The sequence below is a fragment of the Capricornis sumatraensis genome, chromosome 19, assembly GCF_032405125.1.
Source record: "Capricornis sumatraensis isolate serow.1 chromosome 19, serow.2, whole genome shotgun sequence".
Lineage (NCBI taxonomy): Eukaryota > Metazoa > Chordata > Mammalia > Artiodactyla > Bovidae > Capricornis > Capricornis sumatraensis.
This window is the reverse complement of record NC_091087.1, coordinates 75119296-75145514: the sequence shown is the minus strand read 5'-3', so window position 1 is coordinate 75145514 and position 26219 is coordinate 75119296. Positions and strand designations below refer to the sequence as shown.

At 65.3% G+C, this 26219-nt stretch overlaps 2 protein-coding genes across 2 annotated transcripts; one reads left to right on the top strand and one right to left on the bottom strand.

Annotated features, from left to right (window-relative positions):
* Window positions 1-11155: 11155 nt before the first annotated feature.
* TRMT61A (tRNA methyltransferase 61A) lies at window positions 11156-17504 on the bottom strand. The gene is made up of 4 exons (XM_068991347.1): window positions 17446-17504; window positions 16528-16888; window positions 13992-14258; window positions 11156-12248 (listed from the first exon to the last, which is right to left on the bottom strand). Exons 2-4 carry the CDS (start codon window positions 16856-16858, stop codon window positions 11989-11991), a joined length of 858 nt encoding a protein of 285 aa, XP_068847448.1. The 5' UTR covers window positions 16859-16888; window positions 17446-17504; the 3' UTR covers window positions 11156-11988.
* A 5010-nt stretch (window positions 17505-22514) lies between these two features.
* CKB (creatine kinase B) lies at window positions 22515-25646 on the top strand. The gene is made up of 8 exons (XM_068990883.1): window positions 22515-22573; window positions 22873-23077; window positions 23260-23414; window positions 23491-23623; window positions 23932-24103; window positions 24723-24846; window positions 24998-25187; window positions 25269-25646. The coding sequence occupies exons 2-8, from the start codon at window positions 22885-22887 to the stop codon at window positions 25445-25447; spliced, it is 1146 nt and encodes a 381-aa protein (XP_068846984.1). The 5' UTR covers window positions 22515-22573; window positions 22873-22884; the 3' UTR covers window positions 25448-25646.
* Window positions 25647-26219: the final 573 nt, after the last annotated feature.

Below are 26219 nucleotides of genomic sequence, written 5' to 3'. Positions count from 1 at the left end.
CTGCCCAGGCCTGCCCCAGGGGACCCGGCCCTCCCCGCCTCCCCTTGATGGAGTCCCGGCCGGCAGGCCTTAGGGGCCCCGAGGTCAGCTCCCTCACCGAGGCTTTGACGTCAGCTGATGCAGGCTGGGCCGCCCAGGGCTGCAGGGCCTCTGTGAGCTCCCGGAGGCCCGGGACACTGCCAGAGGCCCCACCAGGGCAGCTGCCCACAGACCTCCGCAGGCCACTGTCTGTGAAGCGGGCAGTGAGGGCCACTTCACTGTGGGGTTGAGGCCAGGGCAGGCGCGGCAGAAGCCCGTGGTGTTGGAGCCCCGAGGGGCCCGGGCAGCCCCAAGCGAATCGCTGTGGTCCTGCTCAGCGTGCCCTTCAGGCCCGAGGAGCTCCTCCCCTCCGGCCATCAGCAGGGCCGCCGGCCTTGAGGCCTTGAGGCCTTGAGACAGCCCCTTGCCAAGGCCTCTGGGGTCCAACCCTGGGCACTGAAGCCCCTCAGGGTCCAGGGGCTCTGCACTGCAGCCTGCCTCCCCTCGCTCCTGCTGGGGTCAGGCAGAGCGCCTCGTGTGGCTGCATGTGTGTGCTGTGAGTGTGTGCACAGGTGTGTGGCACTGTGTGTTCCTGTGTGCGTGCTGTGTGTATGCACATGTGTGCTGTGTGTGCACTCTGTGCGGTGTGTGCACGTGTGTGCATTCACGTGAGTGTTGTGTGCACACGCGTGTGTGCTCTGCATGTGCATGTGAGTACTGTGTGCATGCATGTGTGTGTACGCATATGAGCGTTGTGTGTGAAACAGACAGTCCACCACAGAAGCCCCGGAGGCCTGCGAGTGTTCGAGGGGCCTGGGGCATAGGAGGGCTCGGAGACTGCGAGCAGCCCCTGAGCAGGGCCGGGCCAGGCTGAGGAGGGATGTCTGGCCACCAGCTCGAGGTGTCCTGGGAACAGGGCCCAGGAGGAAGCCTGCACAGCAGCAATGGCGGCACCATAGCAACGCGGCACAGAGCGCTGGCCTACTTACACCCCGCCCCCGCCCGCTAGCGCCCGCCCCAGGGAGGGGCGCGGCTCCCAGGATGCGCCCCAGCCTTTGGGGGCTCAGTGCCCTGGAAGCCCCGCGCCTGCTCGTCCACAGGCAGGGTGATGGGACAGAACTGTCCTGCACCCAGTGGTGCTCAGCCCCCTAAGGCTCTCCCCGTCTCCTGGGGGCTGGGCCCCAGTGGTTGCAAAAGGGCTTTGGAAGTTTCCAGCCCAGAAATTTCTGAGCTCTCTCTGACCCCAACCAAACAACTGGGGCAAAGGCCCCCAGTCAGGACAGCGTCTGGATGGGAGGGGCGGCCAGGAGCACTGGGGTGGCCAGGAGCACTGGTGCCTCTGCCCGCTCAGACCCCCTCCTGGCCTCTGGCCTCGGTGCGGACAGGGCGCAGGGGCCAGGTTCTGCGCACAGCAGGTGGGCAGGTGTGGAGGGCTGTCACTCTTTGAAGGAGAGCCCCAGGGCCAACATCAGCCCTGCTGACAGTACCAGGCCTCCCGGGCCTGCCTCCCGGACCAGTCTGACATCCAGGGCCATCCCCCTGGTTGCCTCCGCCTGCAGGAAGACCACCAGGTGCACTTCGAGCCTCGAGGCTGTGGACAAGTGTCTCCAGTGCCCAGGGAGGCTCAGCAAACCCAGAGGAGATCTGAGGCACCCGTGGGGCATGCCTATGACATCCATGTGGCCGGCACCACTGGCCTTCTTGGGCTAACCCGCCCAGCAGGGCCTCATGTAGGGGTCATCTCTGGTGCACAGGAGGTGCCCTAAAGAGGGAGGGAGCTCTGGAGCGTGGGGCCCTGGGGACAGGAAGCCCCTGGCCCCACAGAAGGTGGCTGTCACCCGACACCAACCAGGTGTGTTTTCGCATTGAAAACCAGGTGTTCCCCGGCCTCCCCTGTGGAGCCGCCGGGCAGAGTGCCTGCTCTGTGGCCTCAGGCCTGGGCCCTCTCCAGGCCGGCCTCAGCTTCCCCACAGGCACAGACGTGTGGCTCTGGGTGTCCAAGCACCCACTTCGGGGTGGCAGCTCCCTACCCAGCTCGGGAGCCTGGGGGCCACTGTGACCCGCTGTCCCAATTCCCCCTGCAGACTGGGAGCCCCGCCCCACCCGTCCACTCACTCCTTCATCCACCAGATGCCCTCCTGCGTCCCAGGGCCAGTGCCCAGTCGCGGAATGAGTGAAGGAGCGGAAAGCAATGAATGAGTGAGGCCCTGAGGGGGCAGGTCGCACTCCCATGTGCGTGGGGGGTGCTTGTCTGCACACGAGGGCGTGTGTGTCTTAGTCCAGGCACCAGCTGCAGCCGCCCTGCCCTCCCCTCCCCTCCCCCTGCCCCCCTAATTTATTCCATGAGGCCCCCATGCCCCCCCACTCGCTGGCCCCCTGCAGGGCGGCAGCTTTGTCCCCAGGCAGATTCCCAACGGCCGGCCGCCTTCGGGAAGAAAGGGCCCTTCTCTGGCCTGCGGTGAGGTCACCAGGAGGGGCCCATGCTCACAAAGGCCGCTGCCCCCCAACCCGCCCCACTGGCAGCTGCCTCTTTGTGTTCAACTCTCGGCTGAGGAGAGACCCTGAGGGGCCCCTGCCCGGCCTTGGAGGCCCCGGGCTGGTCTCTGGGAAGTGCAGGGTGGGGCGTGGGGAGGGGACAGGAGCAGCCTTTCCCTGCCCGCTGCGCCCCCACCGCCTTGCTCCTGATCCGTGACAGCACCTGTTGAGGTGCAGACACACCCGGATGCTTTGCTGGGGTGGGCAGCTGGGGGGAGTCTTGGCCTGGCGGGGTGGGGGTCCAGCTGTCTGTCTGGGTCCCCAGGACTGGCAGGTGTCGGGGGTCGGGGCTCTGAGTCCATTATCTCCCCGGATCCCATGATGCCTGGCATGTGCGCCTGTGCGCTCACCTCTGCGTGTGTGTGCATGTATGCATGTGTGTGCACATATATGAGCTGGGGTGAGGGGCTTGCAGGCTTTTGTCCAAAACCGCCCAGCCACCAGGGGCGGTGGAACTAGAGACACCCCCACACTCCTGCCAACCGTCCACAGTGAGGTCGGCCCCCCTCCAGACGGCACTGGGCACCTCCTTGGGCAGAGACCAGCGGTGGGGGGGCCGGGGGGCGCTGCTCAGCAGAGAAGAGGGACAAAAGCTGAGAAAGGGCGAGACCAACACCGGTCCTGTGGGCTGGGAGCTGCTGCCTCGGGGCCCACGAGGACCGCCCAGTTCAGGCAGAGCCCGGGCACCACGGAGAGGGAGAAGGCAGGCCGGGCGGGGTCCTGGACACCCATCTCTGGGGGCTGCGGGGGGACACAGGGGTCTCAGCTGCCCAGGTGGAGGCAGATCTGTGAGGGTGAGGGCCGGGCCGGACCAGAAGCTCAGGGACCATCGGCCGGGCGGGGGCTGCCAGCCCCCTCCCCCAGGTGCCAGCTGGCGGCGGGCCCTGCCCAGAGCTCCTTAGCAGTCTCTCCACGGAGGAAGGAAGCGGAGCCGGAAGGGAGCCAACACGGCCCCTGTCTTGTCCCAGACAAAAGCAGCCGCGCTGGACGCCGGGGCCAGCCGCTGGGGGTCTGGGGCCCTGCCAGCTGTGGCTGCTGGCAGAGCCGGCCCTGGCCAGGTGGGGTGCCAAGCCTCCAGGCTGGGGACGGGTAGGGCAGAGGATCGGGTCCTACTGAGGCCTCTAAGCTCTGCTCGTAACCCGGTGAGAGCTCTGTGCTTGAACCTAGAAGGACCAGCCAGGAAGCCTGGTCCGCAGAGGCAGAGGCCCAGTGGAGGCGGCCTGCCAGGAGGCTGGGGCAGCCTGAGCCGCAGGAGCCCGTGCCCACCACCCTCCCCCTGGGTGCCCAGCTCACAGCCCTGGCTGTCTCAGGGCCAGGCAGCCAAGGGCCTCGGTGTCCTGGGGGCCAGGGGAGCGGGGGCGGGGCGGCCCGGGTCCCCTCTCCTCTCACCCAGGAAGGTCTCTGGCCCATCCATCACCCGGGGCCGGAATGTCCATTGTGCCTGTAGCTTAGCAACAGGCCTCAGAGGGCCCTGCGCCCCCGCCCCACAGCCGGCCACCCGCATTCCTCAGCCGGGCACTCGCCCCCGCGGGCCCAGGCCGTGCTCACCGAGCGTGTCCAGTGGCTCTGAGCCTTCTCGTCAGCGCATCCTGGGTCCTGGGCAGCCATTGGCCCGCTGCTGGCCCTGTAGGTGCCCGTAGACGCCTCATCCCCTGGTTCACGCCCTCACCCGCCCCCCTCACCCCCCCAGATTCACCTTCTCAGCAAATGCAGTTACAGGGACAGAAGGCAGACAAGGGGCGTCGGGGGTGGGCGTGGAGGAGACAGACAAGAGGGGGCGGGGGCCCGGGGGTGCGTGTGTGGGCCCAGGACTCCCCGAGCTGGTCTCTCCTTGCGTGCAGATCTCACTGCAAGAGGGTGGAGGCCTCAGCTACTTTCCGGGGGCCAGGGATGAGGTCAGGCCTTGGTGGCAGCAAGGGGCCAGGGTCCAGGGTGGCGGGAAGTTCTGGAAGGAGGAACAGGGCGGGCATCTGGAGTCGGATGGGCTAGGAGAGGGGCTGCCTGGGAGCTCAGAGGCCGGCAGTGAGGGGTCGGTCCCTGCAGCCCTGCCCGTCCTGCCCTCCAAGGCAGGGGGGCGGCTCCTGAGGTCCACCCTCCTCCTCGGCAAGCGGGCTCCCGGGTCAGCGGCCACTGGACCTGCGCTGGGAGGAGCAGAGTGCATGTCTTACTGTGTGCCCGGCCGGCACCAGCCCCGTGGGTGTCTCTCGTGGCAAACAGTGCGTGACCCGCAGCTCCCTGCCCCAGCGCTGGCGAAGCCGGGACACGCCACCACCTTTTGGCTCAGGAGGAGTATGGTGACCCTGGGCATTGACCTAGCTGACTCCCTAACAGTTGCCTGGGGCATTGCTTCTTAAAAAAACCAAAGTCGAAAACAAATGTTTTACTATGGAAAATATCAAAGAAATGCAGAAGCAGAGAGAATCCCAGAGGCTGCCAGGTCTCAGGGGACCAGGATTTCAGCTCCCCCCTCCCCCACCTAGGTTATTTTGAGGCAGACTGCAGCCACCCTGTCATTTCACAGTATCATTAGCACGCCTAAAAGTCGTTCCCAAACCTTGGAGACATCCACTCAGGCTTCCAATGTTCCAACTGTCTTATTTTGTAAAATAAAACATTTGGTTTGTTCAAGTCAGAACCAAAAGAGGTCCCTGCTGCTCTCCGGGATCTCGGGGCCTAGAGAGATGAAGCCGCTGGGAGACTCGGTGATCCCAGAGGGGCCTGGGGCCTGAGCGCACAAACATTCCAACCAGAGGAAACAAAATTAACCTCTCACTGACAACAGCATGGCCTTGGAAAGAGCCAGGTGGATGGTGTTGGGAGCTCCCGAGTTGTGACCACGTCAAGGTTTGATGGACGTCAAGGTTCTGTTTAAGAAAGAAGAGCAGTGTGAGAGGTCCCAGTCCCTCTGGCGGGGGTCCCTGGACCCTCCACCCGCCCCAGCTCCAGGTGCAGGTGGTCAGGTGCGGGCCTGGGAATCTGCACTTCCCCGAGCTCCCAGGTGACGCGGGGGCAGCTGATCCAGGCCCCACCCCGCTCCCTAGCAGCTCGAGCGTTTCCTGAACAGACCCGCAGCCTACATTCAGGAAAGTTTCTGTCACCTGAAACGTGATGACTGCCTGGTGCCTTTGTAACGATTCAAGAACCAAAAACAGTGGCAGGCATGCCCACAGCAGAAAGATACGATATATGTATGGTCGTAGTATTAGCCACTCAGCCGTGTCTCTCTGTGACCCGATGGACAGCCAGGCTCCTCCGTCCCTGGGTTTCCCAGGCAAGAATGCTGGAGCGGGTTGCTGTGTCCTCCTCCAGGGGGTCACATCTCTATCTCTATCTCAGTCAGAGCTACTTGGGGCTTCGCTGATGGCTCGGCGGTAAAAGAGTCTGCCTGCAGTGCAGGAGAAGCAGGAGACACAGGTTTGATCCTGGGGTTGGGAAGATCCTCTGGAGGAGGACATGGCAACCCACTCCAGGATTCTGGCCGGGAAGTCCCACAGACAGAAGAGCCTGTGGCTACAGCCCATGGACATGACTGAGGCAACTGAGTGCAGGCCAGAGGGGCTTACTGAATTGCTACAAGGATGGGTTTGGCATGTTAATGTGCCAGTTGGTGGCAGGGTACCCAGGAGCCAACGGGAACATGGGCTCAGAGGACCTGCGACATCACCCTCTGAAGGCTACTGTGGGAGGAAAAGCTGGCTGGGAAATAAGATGAAAGAGGGTGGCGTTCTCCCCACACCTGCCAGATGGGCCGCAGACTTGGCCCCGGACTTCCTAGTGGCTCAAACAGAGGGAACGAGATTAGCTAAACGTTGGAACCACCTGGGACATCTGTCCAAAACACACCTTGAGATTCTTACCAAGGCCTGGGATCGAGGCCAAGCTTGAGATTCTTACCGAGTCCTGTGCGCCCTGCCCCCCCCCCCCACCAGACACGCAGGGGCTGCCGCCCAGACTGCATCCGGGGGACAACTCAGTGTCCCTGGGGGGAAGAGCGTGGCGGGAGCAGGACTCAGCCCTGTGCAGGGCAGCAGGCGAGGGCAGTCTGAGGCTGCCCCCCACCCAGCAGCAGCCCCACAATCTCTGCCTCTCCAGCAGGGTCACGTCTGGACGCTTCGGCGGTCGGCAGGGCGGGTGGCCAGCAGAGACAGAACCAAAGGCCAGGCGGTGGGAGGACACTTCTGCCTCTTGGGGGTAGGGAGGGCAGTGGGGCAGGACTCGTCCTGGGGAGGACCGACCGAGACAGGAAGTGGAGGGTGGGTGGAGCTTTGGATCCTGCCAAAGGCGAGGCCAGGCGAGCATCTCGCCTCCCGCCCTCCCCGAGAGGAGAGGCACACTGTGTGCAGACAGGGAGGGCCGGGCCCACACCTGGCTGTGAGGGAAGAGGGGACTCTGCCCAGGAAGGGAGCAGAGGGCCGGGCCCAAGGCCCGCTGGTGCCCGTGAGGGGCTGGCACACTCATGGCTTGGTGGGAGTGTGGGGGCACCGGGGCCACGTCCAGGCCTCAAGGCCTAGAGAGACCTGAGCCTCCTGCATTCTCGGAGGGGTGGGACCGCCCCGCTGCCCACCAACACCTTCATTCTGCAAGGAGTTGGGGCGGGGGGCTGCAGGGGGCACCGTGGAGCCTTCTCTCAGCGCCAGGCTCTGGGGCATGGCATGCCCCTGGAGTGCCCGGGCCCTGAGGAGTTGGGGAGCAGCGGGGAGAGCAGGAAGGAGGGAGGCGGCTGGCCAGGCGGGGACGGCAAAGGAATCGGGGGCAGGTCAGCGGAGGCTCCCCACCCCGTCTGTCTCGACCCCCTCGGCTTCTTCTAAACAGGTGCCTGCAGCCGGCCTGCCCTGCTCTTTGAAGGGACAGCTGTCGGGGAGAAAGCTGATTATCGTCCGGGGCTAGAAGCTGTGACGAGCTGCCGGGAGCGTGACCCAATTCCGCGCTATTCTCAGCCTGGTGGGAGCGAGTGCTTCCCTCCCGCCGGCGCTGCCGCTTCCCAGGCAGCCTGACTTTGAAATGCCCTCGTCCCGAGGCGGGCTGGAGACACACACACGCACACGTGCGCACACACGGGGGGGGAGGGCGAGGCCCCGCGTGCCCCCCGGCCCTGGCCCTGCAGCTCCTCCCCTAAAATCACAGGGTCTCTCCCTCCACTGGGACCCGAGGTTAGGCCATGTGACCAAAGGCTTGAAAAGCGCCTGCAGGACCGGGCTCGCCCCTACCGCGCCTGGGCTGCGGGCCACGCCTGCGGCCGCAAGAGGAGCAGGCCCCAGGAGGAAGGGGAGGGGCAGTTTACATAAGCTCGGGCCCCACACGGGGAAGAGCCGGCTCTGGTCGATTGCTGCCAAGCCACAGGCCCAGAGCAGCTGGCTGCGGCTTTAAGCCTGAATTTTTTTTTTGGAGCGGGGGTAGGGGGGGTGGGGGGTGATTATTTCTTATGCAGCATGTCTGTGGGCACAGCTGACTAATACACCTACTTCTGAACCTGGGGGTCAGCCGTGCTGCCTGCCTGTGTGTGGCCCAAGAGCCTGTTTCTGGTTTAGTTACACAACTGGCTACAGGCACGGGGACTGCGTGACCCGGATTTTCCAGAAGAGTCTCAGTGTCACGTCTTCTGATACACATGCAAGTGTCCCTGAAGGTGCAAAAAGCTATTCAAGTCCTACAAAGTGCAGAGGACATGTCTCAGATGGACTCAGAAGCAGTCCTCAAGTGCTGGCCTTGGCAAATGCAAGATCAGAGGTCTTCCTGGAGGCAGTGCTGGCTCCCACGGGTGCTGACCGTCGTCGAGACACTGCGGACACAGACTGTCCACACATCCATGTGCTGCTTCATCTCGTGGCAGCCGTCCCTCCCCCCCGCACCCCTCAGGCAGGCAGGAGGGAGGGCGGATGTGATTCTGGAAGCCTGAGCCCTTAAGCGCATCCTCGGGAGGGCAGTGTGGGGTCTGGCTATCCCTGCTGGGGACGGGAGGCCTGTGGGGCCCTGTCCAAAGTCCTTGTTCCCCTGTGACTGCAGAGGCCGTGTCCTGGCAAGGCCTTCTTGTTCCTCCCTGCCCCCACTGCTTGCTTTGCTGAGAGCAGGCACTTCTCGCCTGCACCATCTGTGCCTGGTTCCCCTGAGCCCTTGAGGACAGGACAGGCTGCCCTGGAGGTCTGGGTGCTCAGCGCCCCAGGCTGCTCAGCCCGTTTGTTGGGTGAGGGCGCCCAAGGCTGATGAAGGTGGTTGCTGTGAGGACTCATCTTGCTTGCTCCCTCTTGGGAGCACTGGGAGCCAAGACCTCCAGCAGGGGCAACCCCGCCACCCCGGACCCTCTCACCTGAGGCGCCACTGGAAGGAAGGCGCACCCCCCACCCCGCCCCGGCTGGCATGGGAGCCTTGCAGCCCCTGGGCAGAGTGGAGCACCGGTCCTGCAACCTGCGTGAGCTCAGAAGCCTTGCAAACGTGACTGGCAGTTTCCAGCCAGAGGCTGCGCTCTGATTCAACCTTGCTCCAAAGCAGTCGCTCCTGGCGCTTTCCACTTCCTCTCCCGGGTCGTGGGAAGCTGTCTTGCCTGGGGAGGCCGCCTGCTCACCTGCCTCTAAGTCCCATCTGCCCTTCCACATGCAGGACCGTCACCTCTTCCAAGGAGCCTTCTAGGATCACAACAGCCATGTCTGCCCTTTGGCGCCTATGGTCATGCTGAGAACCACAGTTGAGCAGGGTGTCAGATGTGGGAGGTCCTGGGCGGGTGGGCCGGATCTTGGCAAGTCTCACCTCTGCAGCACAGGCCTCAGTTTCTCTCCCCACACATTGGGCTGGGATGGGGTAGGAGCCGCACCATCCCCACCCCCAATCCCGGGCCAGGGTCCCAAGCAGCCCACCCCGTCTCCCACACAAGCTAGACGCCCGAGAGCCATACATTCCTGGGAGAACAGAGGCCACGGAGGCAGAGAGAAGGGGATGGGAAGCCCACCCCAGCCCTGACCACACCCTGCGAGGCAGGTACTGATTCCAGGGTCCCTCCCCGCACCACCCCAGGTTGAGCATAGAGCATGAGCCCCTCTGAGGTAGGTGATGGGGTGAGGGGGACACGGGGGGCCAGGGGCAGCTCACCTTGGGGCTGAGGGGGGAGGGCCTGGGGCCTTCCAGGGGAGCTGGCTGGAGGCGGCCCCCACAGAAGTGGGCTCTGATCCTGACCTGGGGCCCTCGGGCAGGTGAGTCTCATACCCAGGCCAGCTGTCTCCAGGGCTTGGGCCCAGGAGCAGGGGTGGGGTGGGGGGCAGGGTGGCAGGGCGATGCATCACACCCCTCGGGCCGGGGCCACGTGGGTACAGGACTTTCTGAGGAAAAACTGAAGGTCAGGGGTGCATGTCTGGGGCTGGACGGGACTCTCCCGGTGAATCCTTGTCCTGTGACCAGCCCCAGGCTGCTGCCTCGAGGGAGTGACCAAGTGACCTGCTCATCGGTCACTCACTCACCAGGGGCCCTGGGTGGCACACTCCCCATTTGAAAGATTTAAGGGAACCACCTGGCTTCTGGCCATCTGTCTGCAGGGGAGATCGCGAACTGGGGTGCCGGGGCACAGGGAAGGGCTGTGTGGGAGACCATCTGGGGGCGGGGGTGAGAGGCTTGAGGGGCTTTGAAGGGTGGGCAGGAGCTCACTGCTGGCTCAGGGCCAGGTGGGGCTCCAGGCTGAAGCCCCTGGGATGGGATCGAGGTCCGGTGGAGCTCTGGGGGCTTGTGTGTGGGCCCAGTCGAGGGGCTGGAGGACCAGCCACCCTTAAAAGAGCGGCTCTGTGCCAAGTATAACCACGTGCATGAACAGGAGGCCAGGAATCCTGACCCCAAACCTGGTAGCCCTCCGCCTGTCATCCATCCTGGGCTGGCTTCCCTTCGGGCTCACAGGGACCCTGGTGTAGGCCCCAGAGCCTCACCCCAGGAAGCAGAGGGCCTGTCCCCCTACACATACACCCCACAGGCCTTTCTGGAAGGCCGAGGAGAGCCCAGGCCCTTCCTGTCCCCACATTAGGCTTGTGGTCAGAGGTCAGCACAGGTTCTTGAAGGGGGACCTGACCCCTGGAGCAGAGCAAGGGGTTCGGGGGACCCTAGGGTCTCACAGGGAACACAGGTCTTCCTAGGAGACAGGATGTCCACCCCCCCCCCCCGCCCCATCATCAAAGAGGAGACTGGTCCTCTTGGAGGTTCACCTCATCTGGCACAACCCCAAGGACCCCCAAAACCTGGGTGGTGGCCTGGGGCTAGAATAGCAGGCCTGGGAGGTTGGGCCCAGCCGGACATGGACGGACTGATGGACACACACACACACCCCAGCCGGATATGGACAGACACACACACAGCCCCGGAGCGATCTCTCCCCTCCCCCACCCCCACTCCAGGAACAAGCAGCCCTCTCTGCAGCCGGATGGGGGTGGCCACACACTGGCCCCTTTGTCCACCATGTCCCAGGCCGTTGTCCTGGAGTCCACAGCCCTGTGGCGGTGGCCCTGGGAGAGGAAGGAGCAGGGGCCGGGCGGCCGTGTGGCGAGGTCCAGCTGGATGCTGCTGTAGGGAGTGGAGGGCCGGCTCGAGGCACCAGGGGGCCAGTCACTGCGCGGGGGCAACAGCGTTTATTTCTCCGCCGCGCGTGACTGGGCAGCAGCCTCAGGCCAGCACGGGCCCCTGGGGCTCTTGTGCCAACACAGGGTGACCGAGGCTCCTGCCGGCGGGCTGAGACCAGAGCAGGCACTCAGGCCCTTTGTGAAACAGGGTGCAGGGGGAGGCCACACGGAACTGGAGGGCGGGCAGGGCGGGGCGGAGCTCAAGCCAGACCCCGGGGCCCCTCCGGGCAGGCACCCAGACCGGCTCCAGCACCACCACCCGCCAGGAGGCAGGCCCAAGTCCGGCTCTGCTCTCCCCGCCACGTGACGCCGTCTTCTCATGGATACGCACTCGAGGCTCTGGCCGGGCCTCAGAGGCGGCGCTTCCTGGGTGGAGAAGCCAGGTGGTGGGTGGGGGCTGCCAGGAGGGAACCTGGGCATACGGCCAGTGCAGCGCCCAGTGGGAGCTCGGGCCTGAGGCCACCTCTCTGCTGGCAGCCGGGCGGTGGGGGTCCTGGGCCCAAGGCCACTGTCCCAGGCCTCCTCCTCCACCCTTCCTGTCTGGGGGCACGTGCCCACCCGGAGAAGCCCGCGGCAGTGAAGACCGCGAGGCCACGAACTGGCAGGGCGGGCATGCTGACCCCGTGGGGCCGCAGGCGGGAGCGCTCCCTGCCAGGGCCGCGATGCTGCCCACGGCGGCAGCCCCCCTACCCGTCGCCCCGCCAGCAGTCCGGGGAGGCCCCCTCGCCCCACCCTCCCCGCTGCAAGTCCATTTCTGAACACCAGCCCCGGCAGGCGGCAGCTGACCATACAAGGCAGTCTCTGGCCCGAGCTTCACGTCCCGGCTCCCCGGGGCTCCGGGCGCGGCTCCCTAGCCCGGAGACTTGGTGGCGAAGGTCAGGTAGCCGGTGTGGCCCACGGTTTCCTTCATGGGCGTGCCGCTGCGGAAGGGGCCGGCGTCGGGGCCGGGGCTGGCCCCCAGGTCGGGCGCGGGCAGGCTGATGGTGCGCACGTTGTAGACCTGCGGCAGCACCTCCAGGGTGCTCAGCTCCGAGAAGCCGCAGGCCGCCAGCGCCTGGCACGTGCGCTGGACCTGCTCGATGCAGGGTGAGAAGGAGCAGAAGCGCCCACCTGCGCGGGGGGGGGGGGGGGGGGGGGGAAGCAAGAGGCCGGGTCAGAGGGCGGGTCCCTAAGCCCCGCCCCCAGCCACCCCAGAGCCCACCCCCCACCCCCACCCGCCCCCGCCGGCATCCCTCTGCCCAGGGATCTGTGGCCCGGACCTCAGCGCAGAGGAAATGCAGCCCGGCCCCTTCAGGAGTGGGTGTTGGGAGAGACGCCGCTGTGCGAGGCGTGGACGCCCGGAACCCCGCTCCGGGCTCCGAGGACGGCCAAGCCCTCCGGCCACGAGGAGCTGAGGCCTCAGAGCGGAGGAGCCGGCAGGGCCCACGTGGAAGGGGCCGCCTGCACCAAGCCCACCACCTCACTCCGTGGGCCGCCAGCGGGCACGGCCACCCCGACCCCCACTGGCGGCCGAGGGCTGGGGCCAGGGTGGAGTCTCCGCACGGCAGCTGCTGGCGCGCTCGCTGAGCCCAGAACGGCTCCAGCCATAAGTAGTGGCCTGGGGCGGGGGCTGCTGTCACAGAAAATTAGAGGTTGTCCTGGCTTCTGCGACTGGAGGCGCCTACAGAGCGAGCCCTAGGCTCAGGGATGACGGGCGGGGGAGGGGGTGGGAGCCCTTCCTGCCCGCCATCTCCCCCAGTCGGCCCAGGCCCATCCCAGATCTCCCCTGCAGGGCAGGGGTGGGGAAGCCAGGGTCGGGGAGGGAAGGTGCCTGGGGACAGCCCTGAAAGGTCCCTGAGGCCTGGTCATCTCAGTCTCAGCAAGGAGGCCTGGGCTCGGAGGCAGAGTTGAGGTCAAGCTGGAGGGCACAGGGTCACCTCGGGGAGCCCAGCCCCTGTGTGCACAGCCGAGGTGGCCCCACTGGGTAAGGCCGAGCCCCGGGGGCTGCACTGAGCCGGAGCCGGGCTCACGCAGGCAGGCGAGCCCTGGAGAACAGCCAGACTACGAGGGAGTCCGGAGCCTCTGGGCCAGAACAAGCAGATGCAGAGAGCAGGGCTCAGTGGGGCGGAGGGGACAGGACAACACATGCAGGGCTCCCGGGCCAGGGACCGCCTGCGCTCAGCCCAGGCCATGCGCCCGGCTCTGGCCTCACAGGGTCCCTGGGGCAGGAGGGACCTGTGGGCATCGGGGGCCAAGCAGAAGGGGCGGGGGCGGGGGAGCTGGTGCTCCCCGGCTACCCTGGTACAGACCGAGGACACGGGAGTCCAATGCCAGTGGGCAGGGGACCCACTAGGACCCACTGGCCAAGCATCGTCGTTCAGAGGGGCGGGCCATCCCCAGGGCCTCCGGGCTTCCCCCTCCCGCTGCTCTGCTCAGCGGGGAGGAGGCAGGGAGGCCTGGCTGCCAGAGCCAGCAACTTCTCCAGAAAAGGGAAAAACCCAGGGCCTCGCCAGCGCCTCCTGGCTCAGAGCCGACCTCCCCGCCTCTGCACCCAACATCTTCCCTAAAAGGGGTGCGTTCGCCCAGCTTGCAGCTGCTGGGGAGAGAAGGCTCTGCGGGGACTGGCTGGGGTCAGGGGCTAACCTCTGACCTCCAGCATGCTCCGCCTCTCACGCAGACAGGGCTGTACGGACATTCCCCAGGGACCTCAGACATCACTCACCTTGGGGTGGGAGTGGGCCAAGCCAAGGGGCGGGGGCCCAGCTGAGCCCCGTGCTCCCCAGTCCTGACTCCTCCAACCACCCCCCAACCTCCCAGGGCCACTCTGACCCACCCCGACCCCCTGACCCTTCTGCTCCCAGAAGCCCAGCTCACCTTCGACCTTGAGGGCATCCCAGGCGTGCCCCACGGCCTCCCAAGGCGAGGGGATGTCCAGGAAGACGGCGTCCGCCACGTGGCTCACGCCGAAGCCACTGCGGCACACGTCCTGGTTCAGCACAGTCACCCAGCGGCCCACGCGGTGCTCCTGGAACTCCTCCCGTGCCCTCTCCGCCCGCTGCTGGTGGAACTCCACCGTGTGCAGGTGCCCCGTGGGCGCGATGGTGCGGATGATGGCGTGGGACACAGAGCCGCTGCCGGTGCCTGGCCGGGCGGGGTGGGAGTCAGGCGGGAAACGAGCCCACCTTCACCCTGGGGAGACCCACCAGGGCCCACAAGCTCAGCCGAGCCCGGGGTTATCAGCAGGGACCAGTCCAGAGCTCCTCCTGGGGTCCTGGGGCCCAGGGACTGTCCCCGGCGGGGCTGGGGGGGCCGCCTATTCATCTGGTGCAGGTCCTGCTGGGCGGGGGCAGCCCTGCCCATCCCAGCTCTGGAGCAAACCCTGCTGCCCAGACCGGGGGCCCCAACTGGGATCCTGAGAGGGGCCGGACTGCCCCAGGGCCCTGCAGGGTCTGTGCAGAGCAGACCAAGAGACTTGCCCTGCCGCACACGGTGGATGGGCCCGAGGGATGGGGGTCGGTCCGTCTTCCTGCCCCCAGTCTGCTCCCACCACATGGGAGCTCGGCCCTCACCCTGAGTGAGCGCACGGCACCGTGACACGGTGACCAACATGCCCGTGTCATCGCCCCTGTCTTCCTCCAGCCTCAGGCTGCCCTTCTGCTTGCCATCTTGTCCTGCAGTGCCGGGGGGGGGGCCCTAGTCTCTCGTCACCCCCCATGGCCTCCCCACCCCTCATGGCTCCAGGTGCCAAGCTTGATGGAGATACTCTGTGTCCACTGCACACTGACCCCTCCCCGGTGACAGCAGACAGAGCCCAGCATTTACGAGGGCAGAGCTGGAGAGGTCCAGCCCCAGGCCACTCCCTGCCCAGCCTCTGTACCCAGTGACCAGGGTGGTGACCGCCCAGCCAGACGCCACGGAGCCGCCCCCGCCCCCACTGGCACCTCCTCCCACATCTCTCTAGGAAGTGCTTCTCCCCAGCTGCCCGCAGCGCCCACCTAGGCCCCCCGCCCCCGTTACAGCCCCCAAGCCCTGCCCTCAGGCCTGTCTCCACAGCTGCCGTCAGACCAGGCCTCTGCTCCACAGCCGAGTCAGACTCCTCGTGACCCCTGGCAGTGTGCGCTTCCTCCCTGAACTCCTTCCTGCTCCTGCCACCCTGGCCTCCTCGATGGTCCCCCATGCAGGGTCTCTGCGAGGCTCTCCTTCAGGGTGACCCTACCCCGTGGCTCTTCACAGCTCCCCATCAGGTCCTCCCTGACTGCCCAGCCAGAGGGACACCTCTCAGTCACCCTCAAAAGCGCAGCCCCCAGTCCGCAGTAACACTGAGACGGTCATGCTGGGCCCACTGTCTGTCCCCTTTGAGAAGCAGAAACCCGGCCTGACTTGTCGCGGCTCTACCCACGGTTCCCAGAAGGGGAGCTGGCACCTCAGAGGAGCCAGGAAACCCGCTCACAGACCGCGCTTTTCAGCTGAGTGGAGCCAGGCCCTGGCCGTGGATGCCTTGTTGCCGGGGGTGGGGGTGGGGGGCAGCAGGGGACAAACTGGCCCTGAATCCTGTCCACCCCCAGTTCCTCTGGTGCTGAGCGGCCGGCCCCTGCCCAGCCCCCACCCACTCTCTGAACCCACTCACGGCTCAGATTCTGCACCTGACTCTCCCTGTTTCAAAGTGATCGGCTGGGCAAAAGCAACCATCCCATCGTCTGCATGGAGAAACCGAGGCCCAAAGACAGAAGAGACGGCCTGAAGCCTCCAAAAGCTGACAGCAGTGCTGCTGGGAACTCTTCATGAGCCTGGAGCACAGGGGCCCGGGGCGTGCGGAACGTTCTGGAAATCCAGGCACACCTGGGCCTGGCTGCAAGCTTCGGTCCCCAGTACGTGTTTGTGCGCACGCACACATGCAGAGTCTGGGAATATCTGAATCCAGGTACTTCCATCTGCACCCCAGGCCTGGCCTCAGTGATGAAGGCGCTGGCCTGGGGTGAGCACAAGACAGGCTCTTCCCCAACAGTGAGCACCCTGGAGCAGCCCTGGCCTCCCTCCAGAAAGAGGCATTCTCAGCCCTGGGCCTCGGCTCCCATCCGCAGCAGTGAGGGACTGCCAGGCCAGGGGCCCCTGCCCTTCTGTCAGCACCCTGGTCAGCGCCGAGCAGCATTCACCACCCCCTCCCCACCTCAGACAGGAAGGCTTCCCCCTGGGCGCCCGCTCCTCCTGCAAGCTGTCCTCAGTCAGGTCCCATCAAGTCTCACCGGAGGACAGCACCAGTCTCCTAAACCAGCTTCCCTGTGTCTGTCCCCCCTCGCTGCAGTGAGCCCCCCAGAAAGACCCTGTAGAAACATGGAGAGTAACTGTGCCTCTGCCTGGACACTGGGTCTAACCTCCGCCTCCACGTACAGAGGCAGCCTGCGGAACTCACCGGACTCACAGACCACGGAGCCAGGCCGAAGCTCCAGCATCATGGTGAGCAGGGCGATGTCGGTGGAGTACAGGATCTGGGTGCGGTGCGGCAGGTTCAGTGTCCAGAGCTCCGGCGTGGGGTGCAGCACGTACACCCAGCCGCCTCGGCCGCAGGTCACCTTGGAGCCGAAGGGGCGGCCAATGAGGTCTACTGAGTGTCGCAGGACACCGTGCCGGGTCTGGGTCTGGGCCCCCCGCTGCACGCGCACAGCCACCATCGCGCCATGGCCCAGGGACAGGATGGCTGTGTCACCCTCTTTGATCAGCTCCTCGTAGGCCACGAAGCTCATGGTGCTGCTGGTCTGGCAGGTGCTGGGGACCTGGGAGGTGTGTGGGCATGAACGTGTAAGGGGCCAGGAGGTAGGACTGTGCCCCTGGTATCCAGGGAGAAAGCCCTTCTTGGTCTGGTCCTAAGACGAGAGCCATCAGCCCAAACCTCAGACGGAGAGACTGAGGCCGGGTCCCAGGATTCCCACAAAGCAAGGGCCTGACCCTCTCCCTCGGCATCCTTCTCTGGGAGCTTGGCTCCCGTTCTCTAGCTGTGAGAGGAGAGAGGGACCACACAGGGGGGGCCCGCGAGGTCACCTCCAGGCCAGGCAGAATCCCCCCTCTTCACCCTTCCCCTGAGGGGCTCCTGGGCAGACGGGTGACGGGGCGATGCAAATGCACGGGTCCCCAAGCGGAGGCTGGGGCCGTGCAGCAGGCAGTAAACAGCAACATCGGCCTGGCCTGCGTAGAGGCCGGGGGCGGCGGCTCAGGCCAGGCCGGCAACAGGGCTGGGCCCGGCCATGGGGGGTTGCCAGGACGTGCAGGGCCTGCCGGAGAGACGCCCCACACACTACCCGCGCTCTGCCACCGTAGCCCCGCCGAGCCTCACCGGCGACGCTCGTCGGCCTCCGACTCCCGGAGGCGCCGCACGTGGCTTCGCGTCGCCGCGGCTTCCGCCTCCGGCTGGGGCGCGGCGCCCGCTGATGACGTCACGGCACTCCGCCCCCGGCGCGCGCGGGGGTTCCCGGGAGAGGGGGCGGGGTCTCGGGAGCGCGCGACGCCCGTCCTCGCGTCCGGGGCGCGCTCTCGGTCGGCTTGTCCGGGTGCCGCCTGCTCGCGCCCAAGACCACCTAGAGCCCCGGTAGCCCGGCCCCAAGCTGCCGCGGTCTCCTGTGCGGTCGCGGGCGTGAATGGTGAAACTCCAGAAAATGGAGCTGCAGAGGAGCGGGTGGTCCCACAAGGCTTTGGCGGGAGGCAACCTGAGCAGCAGGGGACGGTGGCCAGAAGCGGCCTTAGACCCAGGCCTGGCCGCTCCTGAAACGGGCACGTTCTCCGGAGTGCGGAAGCCGCTTCCAGGACGGAGGGAGCCCTGCGTCCCCTCCTGGAACCCAGGGTGCGCTGAGCATTGGAGCCACGGGGCTCCTCTTGGGGCCGAGTCAGTGAGGACAAGAGCGGCCTGAGCGGGGGAGGGCCCGCTGGAGGGCCCGGCAGAAACAGGGAAGCTGCAGCCCTGTTGTGTCTCAGCGACGCTGAATCAGAGCCAGGCTCTGGGCGGACAGTGTGTGCGGGGGAGGGGCACGGGGACAGGGACCGTTTTCCTCCAGTGCGCATGTCCCCGTGGGCCAGGCCTTATCTGATGGAGACCCCAGTCCACCCAGCCAGGCTGGGGCCTGAGCCCCAACTCAGAGGCAGCTAGCATGACCCTTGGCCACGCTTCCCAGGCCCAGGCTGCTCCATCCTGGACATCTGGGCGTGGCCAGGCCCTGCGGAACCAGTCCCTTCCCAGAGCCCTGCCAACTTGTGGGGCGCTGAACTCTTTCCTCCTCTGGGGCCGGGGCTGGTGAGGGTGTCTGCGGACCGCAGAATCCATGATGGAGACCCAGGTGCCGTAGCCCCTCCATGACCCTTCCCTGACTGGGCCTGGGTCTTGGAACCCCAGGAGAGAAAGGTGAGGGTCTGTAGTGACCTCCCAGGCCAGTGCTCTGGCCACCAGCTGCTTGTGTGGCTACATAACAGCCTTGCCTCCTCCTCTCGGACAACACAACTCCATCTACAGCTCACCAACCTTTGTTCCAGGTGACTTTGCACCCGCCGGAATCATCCCTTAATTGCTCTCCTGGGAGATAGCAACTTTCCACTTCTTGGGGGTTCCTCTTCCCCAGCCTCTCAGCTACTCAGAGGCTGAGTGCACACTAAGAGCCTAAATTAGGACTCGGTGACTAGGCAGTGGTTTCCTGTGGTCCCAACTTCCCATCGCCTTTCTGTGGGGGACTGGTTGGCCAGCTTCTCCATTGCCCCCTCCTCCAGGCAGCCTTCCCAGGGCTGTCTGTCTTCTCTCTCTGAGTCTGCTCAGCCCGATTCCTCAAGCACCAACTGATTAGCCAGGTCAGGTGGGTACTTTGCCTAGGGCAGAGTTTATATATTGTCCCCCCTCCTTAAAAAATATCTGATGCTGTGTAAGCCCAGTTAAGTGTTATCACTTTGAATCTTCCCCACAATCCTGTGAGAGAGGGACCATTTTACAAACTCAGGGAAGTCAAGTAATTTGCCTAAAATCACACAGCTAATGTGGCCAAAGTGGGATTGGGATTTAAAGCCAGTAAACTTGGCTTCAGAAAACCAAAGGCAGATTGGAAGAAAGGTGGGAACAGGCAGGAACAGGGCCCTGGAGGAGAACAGGAGGCGGACGATGCCCCCTGGGGAGGGCCGTTCTGCTCTGATCTCTGAGCCAAGGTCTCCTCTCCCCTGGCGGGCCGGCCTCCTGCCCCACCATACTCTGTGGCCTCAAGGCAGCCCCTGCCCCTTTTCTGACCCCAACCAACGTCCCCTCTGGGGATTAGGAGGAAGTTCCAGCCCCTGCATGGGGCCTGGCCCTCCTCCACCAGGCCCACCCTGTGCCTGCTGAGCAGGGCCGTGTCCTGTGGATGAAAGGCCGGGGACTCCGTTGAGGCTCCCCACCCCCTCCAGGGCCAGGTGGTTAATGTGTAACCAAGTGTGATTTCTGAGAAACCTGGATGGTAAACTGGCTGGATGATGTCACCTAGCTTCTTGCCCAGACGCTGCCAAACCGGCTCCTGTGGGCCTTGGGGAGACTGGAGGGTCCATAGGGGAGGGCTCGGTTAGCTGGGAGTAGCGTTCTTCCGCTGAGGTGGAGGCTGGTACACTCCTGGGCCCCCCTCCTTGTTCCCTTGCTCAGTACTACGCAGGCTCCCAAGTGGCCGCTGCCCGGTAGGGGCCTCACCCTGACTTCTGGGTCTAAAGGCCTCCAAGACCCCTCCTCCTGCCCCGTCACAGTTGGTGACCACATGTGTTGCCAGTCTGAGTCCAGCCCAGGCGTGGCCAGCTGGGGGGCTGCAGGGTGGGCCCTAGGTCAGGTTAGCACAGGGCCAGGCACTGCAGGATCACAGGGGGATGGCCAGACCTCAGACCTGGTTCCCCGTCACCCACCTTCCCATCTTCCCTTTGCTCATCTGCAAAACTAGGACAAAACACGCATCTCAGAAGGCTGAGACCTGCTGGAGCCCCAGGCAGGCCCTGGGCAAGACCCCAAGCCTCTCGTCTTCGCTTCTCTAGTGAGGACCTCGCTGGTGGAGGGAGAGGGGAACGGGGTCTTTCCCTGCCCCTGGCCCCCAAGTGGGTCAGGCCCTTGGTGGCCTGAAGGTGCGGGGTGGGGACCTTCTGAGAAGCTGCCGAGGCTACAAAGAGGAAGGAAGCCCTGAGCTCTCCCCGCCCCCAATCCCTGGGGTCTGAAAGTCAAGTAGGCCTCCAGGGCCAGCACTCAGCACTCGTTTTCTAGAAACAGAAACTTGAGTCCTTCAGGCCTTTGTCCGCCGGGATTTGGGGAGGGCAGGTGCAGATATTTCTAAAGTTAGGGAGAAGGGCAGCAGGGGGCATGGAACACAGGAATTTCGGGCGTAAAGGACACCTGTCTGGGCAGTTCAGAGCCATTTGTCTTTTTACCTTGCTTTGCTTTACGGGTCTGAAAAAGTGCTGACTGGGAGCAGGTCAGAACACGCCAAATTGAGCAAGGGAAGAGGCAGGAGTCCTCCATGGTAACCGCGGGCTGTGCACAGAGGCAGAGGCAAGGGAACGTGCTCACCCCGTGCTCTGGCGCCCTCAGAGGCCCCAGCACACGGATCGCCGCTCGGCCCCGCCGGAGGCACCCGTCTCCTCCTGGTTCTTGACCGTATCTTGTTCCCTTGGCTGCTTGCTCCCAGCTGCCAAGCTCACAGCCTTCCTCCAGCAGCAGTCCTGTGCCATCCTGGAGGGATTTTGTTGAATAAACACATAGATAAGTGTTTCCCCCCTTCCTTGCTTTGTTCACAAAGCAACCATATGATGGACATTAACCATAAAAGCACCAGTTCACTCTTTAAAAAAATATTTACTGATTTATTTTTGGCTGCCCTGGGTCTTCGTTGCTGCGCTCAGGCTTTCCCTAGTTGCGGTGAGCAGGGGCTGCTCTGTGCTGTGGCCCGCGGGCTTCTTCTGGCGGTGGCTTCTCCGCCCTCGGGGCTCAGTAGTTCTGGCGCACAGACTTGGCTGCCCCTTGGGCAGGTGGGGTCTTCCTGGACTAGGGCGCGAATCCCTGTCCCCTGCATTGGTCGCTGGACTTTCATCCACTGCACCACCAGGGAAGTCCCCAATTCACGCTTTTTAATAGCTGTGTAATATTCCACACTGGAGAGATGCCTTCCCTGCCCCCGGCCAGTCCCCAAGGGATGGGCATCCGGTTACATGCAGGTTTGTTTGTGTTTGTTTCTCATGCTAGAGAGGACTGGCCTATGTGCACAGAGAGATGAGACTATAGGCTGGATTCCTAGAAGTGGGATTGCCGGGTCATGGAGTACAAAGATTTTACGTTTTAATAAATACTGCCAAATTACTCTCCAAAACTGATGTAGCACTTCACAATGGCAGGCAGCCTGTGAATGCCTATCTCCCCACATTCCAGCCCATAGCCAACACTGGCTGGTGCCAGTCTGGGGTGCTGGGGACAGTGGAAGGCGTAGTCATTACTTTGAATTGCATGATTCTGATTTTCAGTGAGCTTTTTGTTTTTTAAAACTCACATGTGCTTATGTGAGTATTTCCTCCAGCCTCTGCGGAGATTCTCTGAGGACGACCTTTGGGGTGGGGTGTGGAAATGGACTTGTCCCTGGGAGAGAGGGCCCAGGCCTGGGGCTGGGGGCTCTGAGACTGTGCACTTCCCAGCAGGGCCGCAGTCAGTATTCGCTCATCAACCAGGAGGGGCTGAGTCTCTGGCTCAGATGACCCCAAAGCCCGGGGACTTGCCCAAGGTCACGGCACCAAGGGTGCCGCCTGGCTGGGCCGCAGCCAGGCTGCGCCTCCGGCGTGCCTTCGCTCTGCACCAAGATCGCTGGGGAGATGCCTGCGGGCACCTTGAAGAAGGTCGGCGGCTCGCCGCCAACTCAGACTGGGCGGGAGAAGGTTGGGGTGGGGTGGGGGGTGTTGTTGGGTGGCGGGGGGTGGCGGTAACCTGCCGTGGAAGCCCGGGACGGCTCCCGCCTGGCCCCTCGCCGCGACCACCGCGAGGACTAGCGGGAGGGGGAGAGGCAGGGGCCGGGGCGCCGACCAGGCCGAGCGTTCTCAAGTGCCTGCCGGCTCTCCTGCCTCTGTTTCCCGCTCGGAGGCAGGCGTGGGTGTGGGGGAATCCGGAATGTCCGAGGGCCTGAGGTTCTGGCTTCGGGATCTTGGCGGGCGCGAGGTGGGGTTAGGCAGGCTGCGCGGGGTCCCGGCCAGGGGATAGCCGTGGTGGGCTGTTCGGGGTGGGGTGGGGTGGGGGGGCTCCGGGGGCAGAGGGTGGCGGACAAAGCGGCGGCACCACCCCGCAGCGCGACCCAATGGAATGAATGGGCTATAAATAGCGGCCAATGGGCGGCCTGCGTTGCGCCCCTTAAGAGCCGCGGGAGCGCGGAGCCGCCGCTGTTCGCCTGCGCCGCGCCCTGAGCTGCAGACTAACCTAGAGCCCCCGCCCCTGCCCGACTGCTCAGTAGGTGAGCCCGGGGGCCAGGGGTGGGGGGCGCGCGGGCACCGACGCGGGGGTTGTTGTGCACGGAGCTGGGGGCTGGGGCCAGGGCGTCGCGCGCTCCGGACATCCCGGGGTCCGCCGCCTGGAGTGGGCGCGCCAGTTGGGCCGGGGGTCCTGGGCGCTGTGGTAGCCCCCTGCGTGTAAGCGCCGACCCCGCTGACCTTGACCGAGACCGGGCTGACCGGAGCTCGGGGCCCTGGGTGGTTAGCAAGTCACCAGGAGGCCCAGAGCCTCGGGACCCGCTGACTCCCGCGTCTCCCGCAGCCCGCCGCCGCCATGCCCTTCTCCAATAGCCACAACACGCTGAAGCTGCGCTTCCCGGCCGAAGACGAGTTCCCCGACCTCAGCGGCCACAACAACCACATGGCCAAGGTGCTGACCCCCGAACTGTACGCCGAGCTGCGCGCTAAGAGCACCCCGAGCGGCTTCACGGTGGACGACGTCATCCAGACCGGCGTGGACAACCCAGGTACGCGCGCCTCAGTCCCGAGGTCAGGACAGGAGCCCGAGGCTGGGCCCCAGCGCCCCCGCTCCCTGGCTCCCCCCGGGCCAAGGTCCGGGCGCCCTCTTTGCGCGCATAGCTGAAGGGTCCTCGGCGGCTTGCTCGGGCCTGGCAGTGACGTCACTGTCCCCATTCCACGCTCCCCCCAGGCCACCCCTATATCATGACCGTGGGCTGTGTGGCCGGCGACGAGGAATCGTACGACGTGTTCAAGGAGCTGTTTGACCCCATCATTGAGGACCGGCACGGAGGCTATAAGCCCACCGACGAGCACAAGACCGACCTCAACCCCGACAACCTGCAGGTGCGGGGTGGCCCGGGGCGAGGGGCCGGCTGGGTGGGGAGGGGTTGCCCAGCGCTCAGCCCTGCACGGCCCCCAGGGCGGCGACGACCTGGATCCCAACTACGTGCTGAGCTCGCGGGTGCGCACGGGCCGCAGCATCCGCGGCTTCTGCCTCCCCCCGCACTGCAGCCGCGGGGAGCGCCGCGCCATCGAGAAGCTCGCCGTCGAAGGTAAGGGTACGGCCCGCTGAGCGGCGCTCTTGGGCCCCGGGCACTGCCTGCCTGTCTGTTTACCAGTCACCCGAGCCGCCGCGCTCTTATCTGTCCGTCGGCTCGGGTTTCCCAGAGGGACCGACGCCCAGCCCCGCGCCCACAGAGCCCTGGGGCCGGACGATGGTCGGCTTGGGCCGTGTCGCTCCGGAGCGGCCCGCCGCTCGGACCGGGAGGACTGCCTGGGCTCCAGCCAGGCCGAGCGGGCATCCTGGGGGTGCGGGGTGGGGCAGGAGTCCACCCGTCCTCCTGAGCGCGCTCCTCCGCAGCCCTGTCGAGCCTGGACGGTGACCTGGCGGGGAGGTACTATGCGCTCAAAAGCATGACGGAGGCGGAGCAGCAGCAGCTTATCGACGACCACTTCCTTTTCGATAAGCCCGTGTCGCCCCTGCTGCTGGCCTCGGGCATGGCCCGCGACTGGCCCGACGCCCGCGGCATCTGGTGCGTATCCCCCGGCCTCCGCCCGCGCCGTACCGGAGGGAGGAGGGCGGCGCCGCGCTCCTCAGGTGGGTTTGGTGCCGGCCTCCTCGCAGGAGACCTTGACCGCGGAGGTGCGGAGCGCCCCGGGCGGGTGGGGCCGTCTTGTCGGCGTTCCTCCTCCCTGCCCCCGCCTCCGGGAGCCGCGGCTCCTCGTTGGCGCTCTCCTTTCCCACCCGCCGCCCGCGGGGAGTCGGTCAGGTGCAGGGTGACGCAGTCGCTTCCTCGAGTGGGGGTGGGGAGCAGGGCTCGCAGGCACCGGGCCAATGCGCCGAGATAAAGCGACTCCCCGTGGGCGGGGCGGGGCCGGCTGCCTCTGCCCCTCAGCCCCTAGGTGGGGACCACGGGGTGCCTGACCGGCTAGCTGGGAACAGCTCAGGGCTTCGCGTGCCCTCTCTGAAGTGCCCTGTGTGCGCCCAGGGTGTTGATGGGGCTGGAGTCCTGATAGCAGCCCCCGGGCCCTAGGGACAGCTGGGGTGAGCACCTCAGCGACTTGGTGCCCCGGCTCTGGGGGCCTCGCGAGGTTTTGCTCCTGGATGTGTCCCTCGTCCGGGGAGGAGACTTGACTGTGCCCCTCCCCCAGGCATAACGATAACAAGACCTTCCTGGTGTGGATCAACGAGGAGGACCATCTGCGGGTCATCTCCATGCAGAAGGGTGGCAACATGAAGGAGGTGTTCACGCGCTTCTGCAACGGCCTCACCCAGGTCAGGGCCAGGCCCCGGGGTTCAGGCAGAGATGGAGGTGCCCCATCAACCCCCCGGGGAGCCCAGGTCTTTGTTGCCTCAGGTCCTGTTCCAGCTGGTCCCCTGGGCGGGTGGCTCAGCCAGGCCTCCCCTCTCACACGTCCATTTCCAGATTGAAACGCTCTTCAAGTCTAAGAACTACGAGTTCATGTGGAACCCTCACCTGGGCTACATCCTCACCTGCCCGTCCAACCTGGGCACGGGGCTGCGGGCCGGGGTGCACATCAAGCTGCCCCACCTGGGCAAGCACGAGAAGTTCTCTGAGGTGCTCAAGCGGCTGCGGCTTCAGAAGCGAGGCACAGGTGAGTAGGGGGTGCCAGGCGGCAGCCCGCTCCCCCGGGGCTGCCCCCGACGCAGCCCCGCTGAACTGGCTGTCTCTCCAGGCGGTGTGGACACGGCCGCCGTGGGTGGGGTCTTTGACGTCTCCAATGCGGACCGCCTGGGCTTCTCGGAGGTGGAGCTGGTGCAGATGGTGGTGGACGGCGTGAAGCTGCTCATCGAGATGGAGCAGCGGCTGGAGCAGGGCCAGGCCATCGATGACCTCATGCCGGCCCAGAAGTGAGGCCCTGGCCACACCTGCCGCCTCCACCAGCTCCTCCGCTGCTTCCTAACTTATTGCCCAGGCCGTGCCCACCACGTGCCCCGGAGGCTCGCTGTGTGGTGGCTGAGCCCTTAACCTTGCTGTAGAGACTTCCGTCACCCTCGGTAGAGTTTATTTTTGTGATGGCTGAGATGTTGCTGATGCTGAAATAAACTAGGGTTTTGGCCTGCCCCAGGTCTGAGCGGTGCTTCCTCTTTCCAGGGCAGCCCAGGGCCCAGCACCCGGCTCTGAGGCCTGTCCTGTCCTGTCCCATCCGCCTCACTGTCGGCTGGGACCCTGCTGTGCCGGAGTCTGTTCCGTGAACCTCTGCCCTCCTGCCTTGGCCCTCCCTGCAGGACCAGGTTGGGCTGCTGGCAGAGACCCAGCCTGAGCATCTAGAGGATCTATTCGGGGGCCTGCGGGGTGGAGCCTGGCACTTCACTCAGCCCCAGCCTGTAGCCTGGAGGAGCTCTGCATGCTGGGGGGGAAGGGCAGGAGCCCAGAAATTTGGTACTTTTCCAGCTCCGCCCCCGAAAGCCATTTCCTCCTCTTCCAAGCCGCTTCTCCCTGCTGCCTCCCCCTCCCACTCCAACACCTACTCTATTTCCTAAATAATCTCTTTGCTCTGCTTCCTTCCCTTCGAGCCTCCCCAGGCCTAGCCCTCCCGTCCCTCCCAGGGAGCCCCAGGGCCCCCGCAGTGCCCCCATCCTTGCAGCCTCCTCTCCAAGACCCTCCGTGCCCCAGTTCCTGGGCC

Bases quoted from the DNA above. Each gene is read 5' to 3' on its own strand.
- TRMT61A (XM_068991347.1), bottom strand. From the start codon at position 16,858: ATGAGCTTCGTGGCCTACGAGGAGCTGATCAAAGAGGGTGACACAGCC. The intron at 14,259-16,527 runs GTGAGTTCCGCA...CCGCCCGGCCAG, and splicing joins CTCCGTGGTCTGTGAGTCCG to GCACCGGCAGCGGCTCTGTG. The intron at 12,249-13,991 runs GTGAGCTGGGCT...CCCCCCGCGCAG, and splicing joins GGATGCCCTCAAGGTCGAAG to GTGGGCGCTTCTGCTCCTTC.
- CKB (XM_068990883.1), top strand. From the start codon at position 22,885: ATGCCCTTCTCCAATAGCCACAACACGCTGAAGCTGCGCTTCCCGGCC. The intron at 23,078-23,259 runs GTACGCGCGCCT...CGCTCCCCCCAG, and splicing joins GACCGGCGTGGACAACCCAG to GCCACCCCTATATCATGACC. The intron at 25,188-25,268 runs GTGAGTAGGGGG...CTGTCTCTCCAG, and splicing joins GCTTCAGAAGCGAGGCACAG to GCGGTGTGGACACGGCCGCC.